This window comes from Mus pahari, chromosome 17 (assembly GCF_900095145.1).
Source record: "Mus pahari chromosome 17, PAHARI_EIJ_v1.1, whole genome shotgun sequence".
NCBI lineage: Eukaryota > Metazoa > Chordata > Mammalia > Rodentia > Muridae > Mus > Mus pahari.
In genome coordinates, this window is record NC_034606.1 from 47,804,394 (window position 1) to 47,813,228 (window position 8,835).

The 8,835-nt window shown below is 43.8% G+C and overlaps 1 protein-coding gene across 1 annotated transcript in view; it reads right to left on the reverse strand.

Moving 5' to 3' along the window:
• Nucleotides 1-2,376: 2,376 nt before the first annotated feature.
• Nucleotides 2,377-8,835, reverse strand: part of LOC110334854 (cytochrome P450 2D3-like) — a 21,300-nt gene continuing 14,841 nt past the window's right edge. Inside the window, exon 9 of the mRNA XM_029548081.1 lies at nt 2,377-2,663. Within this exon, the coding sequence (XP_029403941.1) occupies nt 2,425-2,663 (239 nt within the window). The 3' untranslated portion in view covers nt 2,377-2,424. The remainder of the gene's footprint in view (nt 2,664-8,835) is intronic.

Genomic DNA, 8,835 nt, shown 5'->3' on the forward strand with positions numbered 1-8,835 from the left:
TCCTGCCAATCCATGAGCATGGGAGATCTTTCCATCTTCTGAGATCTTCTTCAATTTCTTTCTTTAGGGGTTTGAAGTTCTTGGCATACAGATCCCAAAGAAACTTTTATCTCATTTCTTTACAACTGTTTTGGGTTTGTGTTTCAAGCACGTCAGCTAACACCCTACAACCTGTCTGCAGACAGAGTGCAGCTTCACCTTCAACAAGAACAGTGGCAGAAATTCTACGATATGAAAAAACATATCAAGTATGTATTGTGGCATTGGTATGATTTGGGAATAAGGTGTGCTATGACAGCTGGACAGTCAATGATGGGCAACCAGATTTTGGAACTATAGCAATCTAAGACAGAGGTATTTGCCAAGAGGCCGGGGTTTATTAGTAATACTCCACAGAGCCATGTTTGTGCAAAATAATCACAAACAAGCTGCATATATCCTCCTTGATGGATAAGAATAGTTTGGGGAAATCTGAGTCTCAAAGTCAGACGTGGCCGCCAGCCACCATAATTCCCAGGCAGGACGATGGAGCATAAATATATTTTGTGCCCAAGTCCAGCTAATTTTTATTATATATTTAGGGGGGGATTTGTTGCCTACTTTCAGCCTTCAAGCAGGCTGTTTCAGACCTTGCTGCCACTAAATACAGGACCACCTGGGGTGGTACCTTCTGACTTGTCAAGCTATTTCTATTGTCTACACTTGCCACTGCTCTTCAAAGTGTCCCCACTGCCTGCTGAGAGACTCTTGAGATATTCCAAAGACAGCATCCTGAAGATCCACATACAGGCTCGCACCTGTACAACAGGCTCCAAGAATGGGCTTGTGGGGGATCGGCCTACCCCATCTATATGAGCTCAGAACATTTTTAAACTTGAGGGCTTTGATCAGAATTCTTTTGTCTTAGCCTTCTTCTGTCCTTGTTCACCAGCAAATCTCTTTCAGCCCCATTCTGCCTTTCAGGAAATACCCAGTTCGGGTATGGCCCCAGGCGGTTGTACTCAATCATTCTGTGCTGGAGTGTACTGACTTCTCATCCAATGGAGCCAGGCTTCACTCCCAGCACCCACAAGGTGATTTACAACTGACAGCAACTCAAGTCCCTGGGGATATTACCCCCTTTTCTGTTCTGTACACACTGCATGAATGCAGACAAATACTCGTGCATATGCAATAACGATAAAGGGGAGAGGTGGGACAAAGAAGAGTATGTAGTGAATAGATATAATTAAATCTGTAGGCACAATGAAGAGTTCTGTGAAGTATACTATCCCCAGCATGGTGAGAGTTTGATCCTGTTCATTATACAAACCAGTGTGTGATGAGTGATGACTTGTTAAAGGAGCATCCCTAATATTACTATTTAAATAGAGCCATTGGAAAACATTTCTTTTACACAAAGCAAAAGCAAAATAAGTATCTTCACATAAGTTTGTTTCAGGGCAGGCCATGCACGTCTGGATTTGGGATTCTATAGTCTGGCCTCAGATTATATGGCATCTAAAATGAGCCTTTTGGAGTGTCCCATGCCTCTAGAACCATCCTCTCTGTCACAAACAAACCCACACACTTTCAAGATTCAAAATACTTGAACTTCCCTAGTGTGCAATATCCATTGCATTTGGCACACATGGTTGCAGGGAGGACTCTTCTCAGTCTTGACAGGTGTTCCCAGACAGAACAGTGGAATCCTGCCCATATTCCTGGAGTGTGACCAGTACCATTTCTCTACAGCATATTTCTTCCACATCCTTTGAGTCCAGCAAGCCTGAGTGTGAAGATATCAGCTTTTCTAGTTGTGAGAGTGCTCTTAACCACCATTTGTGTCTCTTCATGCTCTTGGGGACCTATGTAAACACTATCACAGAATAGGTATTGTTCTGATTTTCAGAACAAGCCATACACATTGTTCTCTCACTAACCCATGAGAATAGCTTCTGTGTCCAGTGTGTGACCACTTAGCAGCCACTGGTAGGTCTTTTTATATGATATAGGGTCAACACAACTACCTATCCTTCCCCCTTATCTGGATGCTTCCTTTTCTCCTCCCTTTCATTCCCCACCCTTCCAACCTTCAGCACTCTCTGATGACTACACATCCCACACTGCTTTCTGAGAATACTCTCTTGAAGTAGTAACATGTTAAACAGCCCAAGTGGGCCTTGAATTTGCATCTTCTTGCTTCATTCTCCCATGTGCTTTGAAGAAAACCACTGCTCCTTGAGTAATAAACTCTATNCTCACCACATTAAAGATGTTCATGGTTTGGACTGAGGGTAAAGAAGGATTGTAGACTATTGTCTTGGGACATGATAGAGAAAAGGAGACGGGATGAACCAAGTCTGAGTTGCAGACACAGAACTTGTTTATTGGACAACAATCAATAAGCCCAAACTGGGGAGAAGACTGGAACCACTACCCCTTCTAGCGAACCACTGCACAGAGTTGGTAGGGTGCTGGACGAACTACCATTGAGAAGATGCCATAATCACTGGGAAGGGGTTGTCCATCCGGTACTGAGAAGCTAAAGCGCTGCAGGAGGCAAGTGAAGAAGAGGAAGAGCTCCATGCGGGCCAGGGGCTCACCCAGACATGCTCGGCGACCTGTGGGTGGCAGAGGGCACAGTCTGACTGGAAACTGATTGGTGCTCCACCCTCTAAGGAATTCCAGGGATAGACAGGCAGACAGGCAACCCAGAGGCACCTGCTGAGAATGGCATGAAGGCCTCAGGCTTCACAAAGTGGCCCTGGGCATCCAGGAAGTGTTCAGGATAGAAGTGGAGGGGCTTCTCCCAGACAGTCTCATCCTTCAGCACAGAGGACAGGTTGGCGATGAGGCTTGTCCCCTGGCAGGAGGCATGTAGTGAGAATATGGAGAGGGTGAGGCATACTAGACACTAGCCACCAACTTCACAGGCACAACCTCTACCATACACACTGGATGTTTTCATATAAACTCAACTGTTAAAGCTTCTTACCTTTCATTAATACTATGACATGGATATATGATAAGTGACAGATGTCCACACTATCATCTGTATTTGTAGGTGGTGGCTGTTACAACCAATCCTGACATATTTTACCTTGCTTGCTTTCATACCTGGGGATTCTCAGGTACAGATCTTGGTCTTGATTCTGTTCCTATACTTACCCAGAGAAAGTTGGTACCATTGAGTTGAGAATTGGACTCCCAAATCCAGTCCCCGTTAACAGGGCAGATCGGGCCAGAGGCTACCTAGCAACACTGACTAGACTTTGGAGGGACACAGGCCTACCTTAGGAATAAGGAAGCCCTGCACTTCAATGTCACTAGAAGTCCTGTGGGGCAAAGTCATTGGGGCGATGTCTGCAAAGCGCTGCACCTCATGAATGACAGCATTGGTGTAGGGCATGCGAGCCTGGTCTGCCATCTCTGGACGCCGCACCTGCCCTATGACCTCGTCGATTTCCTCTTGTACTTGGCCTGGAAAGACATGGTGCACTCAGGTAAAGAGAACCAGGAAGGCACCTAGTGTCCCTTTCTCTTAAGAGCTGGGTCTATGGGAGAAAGATAGCCATCATCTTAGTATCTGTGTTAAACCATTGCTGGGAAGCACAAGTGTCCCAAATAAGCTTAAGGACTATGCCTCTACCCTCCTTCTACTTCCTTAGCAGCCCCATCAGTCTCACTCTGAACATCTGGATGCAGGATCATAAGCAGCAGGGCCCAGGCCAGAGTGGTTGAACTGGTCATAATCCCAGCACCAAACAGATCATGGACAAACAGAAATAGATTTGTTTCATTGAAGCTACTCTCAGGGTTCCCCTTTGCCTAGGACACAGAAAAGCAGTAGACTCAGTTGAGAGACTGGAAGTCCCCATAACACCCTCCTGATGACTTTAGGTGGTGACACTTCTGTGTGCTCCATCCCAGGGACCGCCTCCTCCCTGCTACCCACACCAACCATGCACTGACCACCTCTGAGTCACTGCAGGCTGTGGGTAACTACATGTTTTTTGGTAGCCAGTATCCTGGAAGCCTGCTCCCTTGTTCTTTCCATGATTCTTGGCCCTGCCCAACACCGTTTCCTAGAATGGCATCATAGGTTGGGACCAATACAAAGGTCTTTCTTGAGCCCTTATCAGTCCTGAATGCAGAATTGCATGGGAGTCAGAACACCAGCATGGACCATGGTCAGAATGGGGATTAGGGAGACAACTTGCTCAGGTCACTGACAGACTCAGGCTGCCAGGTTCCTCCTGGTTTGCCTGAGAACCCTCTCCAGAGAAAGCTCTGGTCCCTGATGATGAAACCTACTTCTCAAGGGTGGGAAAACACATTCACCCTCTCATCTCTACCTGTCTGTGTCATACATGACATTATCTGAGACAAGCAGCAGTGTTGACAGGGTGCTGCATCCAGTACAGAATGGGCTGATTCAGGTCTGATTTTGCATGATGTGACTGCACAGAAAAGTGAGGGATGTCACACACTCTTTGCTGTAATGGGTTTCCTCTCTATCTCCAGCTTTTGGGAGATGTCCTTGATGATTTGCTAACCATATGCCTGTTGGGACTCTTCGTTTTTATTCATCCTCTGTCCATGTCCCCTCAGCCATGTGAACAAACGTAGTTGGTCAGGACTATGTGATTTTGTATGTGCTCTGGTATGGTTATTCATGTCAGCAGCACAGGTGTGCCATGTCCACAGCAGGAAGATGAGTCCTGAACACCATGGGGCATCAGGTCTCCTAGGTCTGCGGTGCTTTTCAGTCATGTGTTGAGATCGTTGATTGCTGTCCTTTGGACTCCCTGCAGGAAGACAGATGGAACATGGTTATTTTGCTCCTGGACTCTGTCCGGCACACTGTTTATTTCTCTTTTATGCCTTTGACCTGTATAGATTCATTGAAATGAGGACCAGCAGTGAGTCTCAGAGCCATCTCAAAGAAATTCTTCTTTCCCTATGCATTCTCAAAAGTACGAAGTGACTCATAACTGTGAGTGAGCATAACTGTGAGTCTAGAGGGCTACTTGGGAAAGCTTAGTTAGGGCACAGAATGGCTGAGGATGGCAATGGCTGGTTACACGTTCATTCTGGATGGTGCCCTTATGGTGCAAGGGTCACTGGGACTGAGGCCCATTGCCATGGTCTGAAAACCATGAAATCTCAAACCACAGAACCAAAGCTTGAGATAATTCACTTGTTATGTAACAAAATGTAAAATACTGGGAATCAACTTCATAGATAATTCCTGGAGGATCATTTTGTGTATTCCTAAGACGCACACAAAAGGGACTGCTCAGAAGGATCATGACACAAAAAAACTTCCATTTCTGCCTCCCATGCTGAATAAGTAGTTGTGGTTTGTAAAACTGTTCTTAGATCCAAATAGTCTTCTGGTCACAAAGAACAAAGCCTGAGTGGCCAAACCATCAAAGAACTGATGCCAATCTTGGTTTGTGTAATGGTTAAAAACTTATGTCACAAGTTACTTTCAGGCTGCTGAGATGACTTGGTGGGTAAACACCTGCAACCCAGCCCAATAGTCTTGGTTTGAGCTCTCAATTTCTTCTCGAGTAGTACAAGAATTATACTAACTCCTTATGGTTGAACCAACTCCCTCATACCTCCATATATGCATATCACACACACACACACACACACACACACACACACACACACACACACACACACGCATGCACGCACCATATACACCTAAATAAAAAAAAATAGAAAATATTTTTTGAAAGAATCACTGCTAAAAGGTAGGAAAAGAAACAAACAGTGGGAAAAAGGCAGCAATGCAAGCTAGAGATCCTATAAAATAGTAATAGAAATAAAATTAAATATCAGATATTGGTAGCAAATATGAGCCAAAGACTTGCACAGACATTTCTACAAACGACAGTGACAGGCAGCCAACAACCACATAAACAATGCCCACTGTCACTTATTATTAGATAACAAGGTCATAACCAAAATTTGTGATTCTATTGAAAGAGCCGTAAGTCATAGGATTCCAGGAGTGCAGAGACTAAAGAGCCTTGTGCATTCTTCCTAGAATGTCAACAGTCACAGAGGACAACTCTACAGGAATTCCTCAAAAAAAAAAAAAAACTTCTAATAATGCTTTCACCTAGGAGTTCCCATTTGGAAATACATACAGAGAAAAAAGGAGTCTCCCCAAAGTATCATTGGACATCCATGCAAATAGCTATATGACACACAAGTGTACAATGACGAAGAGACAAATAAACAGAAAGTAGTTGTCCACTTCTCCATGCTACCAAGCTCTAAGAAGTCTCTAAGATGGCTGATAAAACTGAACTACAAAACATGCTGTGGCTTTTCCTATGATGCTGAAGGGAGTTAACATGTGTCTTAGTAAGGGTTTTCCTGATGTGAACAGACACCATGACCAAGGCAACTCTTATAAAGAACAACAATTAATTAGGGATTTCTTACAGGTTCAGTGGTTTAGTCCAGTACTGTCAAAGCTGGAGCATTGGAGTATCAGGGCAGGCATGGTGCAGGGAGAGCTGAGAGATCTACATTTTCATCCAACTGCTGCTAGAACAACACTGGCTACCAGGCAGCAAGGATGAGAGTCTTAAAGCCCAGACCCTCACTGACATGCATATTCCAACAGGGCCAAACCTTCTAATAGTGCTACTTCCAGGCCCAAGTATGATAAAACAATAAAATTCCAGGCCGGGCAGTCATGGTGCATGCCTTTAATCCCAGCACTTGGGAGGCAGAGGCAGGCAGATTTCTGAGTTTGAGGTCAGCCTGGTCTACAAAGTGAGTTCCAGGACAGCCAGGGCTGTACAGAGAAACCCTGTCTCTAAAAATACCCCCCCCCAAAAAAAACCCATAACATACCAATCCCTAGAGCACATAGATTTGTTCAAACGAATGAATCCAACAGGGCCATACCTAAACATAGCATAATGCAAAATACGTCAGACCATATTCAAGGTACCCATAATCTATAGCAGACTTATCCTAATGTCAACATGTTAAAAGCAAAAATACAAGGATTGAAACTAAAAGTGGAGCTCCAAACAGAGTTATTGATTGAACAGGCTGACAGTCAAAGAAGGGTAAGATTCAGCACAGCGCCTTTCCAATTACAACACAAATGCATTGCTTTAGAAAATGCTTATTCAATGAAAGGTGAGGAAGTCATTCTTCTCAGAACAACCTAAGACAGACATAGACTTTTATATGAAAGAAAAATGGGGAGATGTGGACAATTTTTGGGGCTGGTTCTAGAAATTTGGCAAGTACTTGTCACTGGGCTCAAGGAAATAGGCTCAGATAAGAATAATCACATTTGGAATAAGACAAAGATCAAGGTAAGCTAGATGAAGAATGTGTGGCATTCCTTTTTCCTGGGTTATCCTGATAAGCTCTAGAAACAGTGACCAGGGGGCTTTGTTTATTGCCTTGTTTGATCTCGTTGTTTATAACCTTGTTTGATAATTTCAATTTGACCTAAGAACTGACTCTATTCTCTCCAAGTACCCATAATGCTATAAAAGCTGACTGGGGAAAAATAAACCTGCTCAGCCTCAATCCTGGCTAGAGTCATGTTATAATGTTGTCTAACTATCTTTTTCTTTGAAATCCTCATTCCATCACTTGAGAGCCTGTTGACTGAGCTGGCTCAGTCACTCCTTTAATTCAATTTAGTATTCTTGAACACAGGATTCAGCTCCATTTCATACCCTGGTGCCCCTTTAATACTTGAACCATATATATTATGTTTTTCATATCACAGCTTGCTATATTTGATGAAAATGGTCTTCATGGCATTGAAACAGAAAACAAAGTTTCTCCTGGGCCTTTTTGAATTTCCTTTGTCAATGTAAATAAGATACATCTCTATATTTTAGCCTCAGGTAGACTCCTCAGACAAGGAAAGAGAACAGCCACATTAATACCACCAAAATACCACAAAAACCGTCTCTAGGACACATATTGACATCCTTCTCCACAAAATCTTCTTGGGCCAGGACTGCACAGTTCAAATCAATTTGAAGAATGAAGACTTTAATGTTCTTACTAGTGGCCCATTAAGACCCACTTAAAACATTACACTGTCCACAAATTCACATTCTTCCAGGCAAAAGGTTGGTCAGGTCTATCAGAACAATACCTGACTCCTGGTACCAACTTCTGTCTTAGTTAGAGTTTTACTGCTGTGATCACACACTGTGACCAAGGCAACTTTTAAACAGAAAAACATTTCATTGGGGTTGGCTTACTGGTTCAGAAGTTTAGTCCATTATCATCAGGGTGGGAACATGGCAACATCTCCCAGGTCAGGCATGATGCAGGTCGAACTGATAACTTTTTCCTTGTTTTTATTCTTAATCATATTTTTACATTCCAGTTTTCATCTCCATCCCAGTATACTCTCTGATTTTTCTTCATCCCATACATCTTTTCTTGTCTCCAAGAGGAGGTCTCAATGCCCCAAACCACACACACACCACACACACACACACACACACACACACACACACACACACACACAGCTTCCCTTTTCTGGGGCCTCAACTCTCATGAGGGTTAGATGCATATTTTCTCACTGGGTACAGACCAGGCAGTCCTCTGCTGTATATGTCTTCAGGGACTAATTATCATATGCTGGATGCTGCCTGTTGGGGGCTCAATGTCTGAACTATCTCAAGGTGTCCAGGTTAGTCCATATGTCTAGTTTTCTGTAGGTTGTATCTCCTACTCAGCTTCCTCCAGCTTTTCCCCATTCAAGCACAGAATCACCAACTTCTGTCCATTGGTTGGGTGTAAATATCTGACTCTGACTCTTTCAGATGTTTCTTGGAG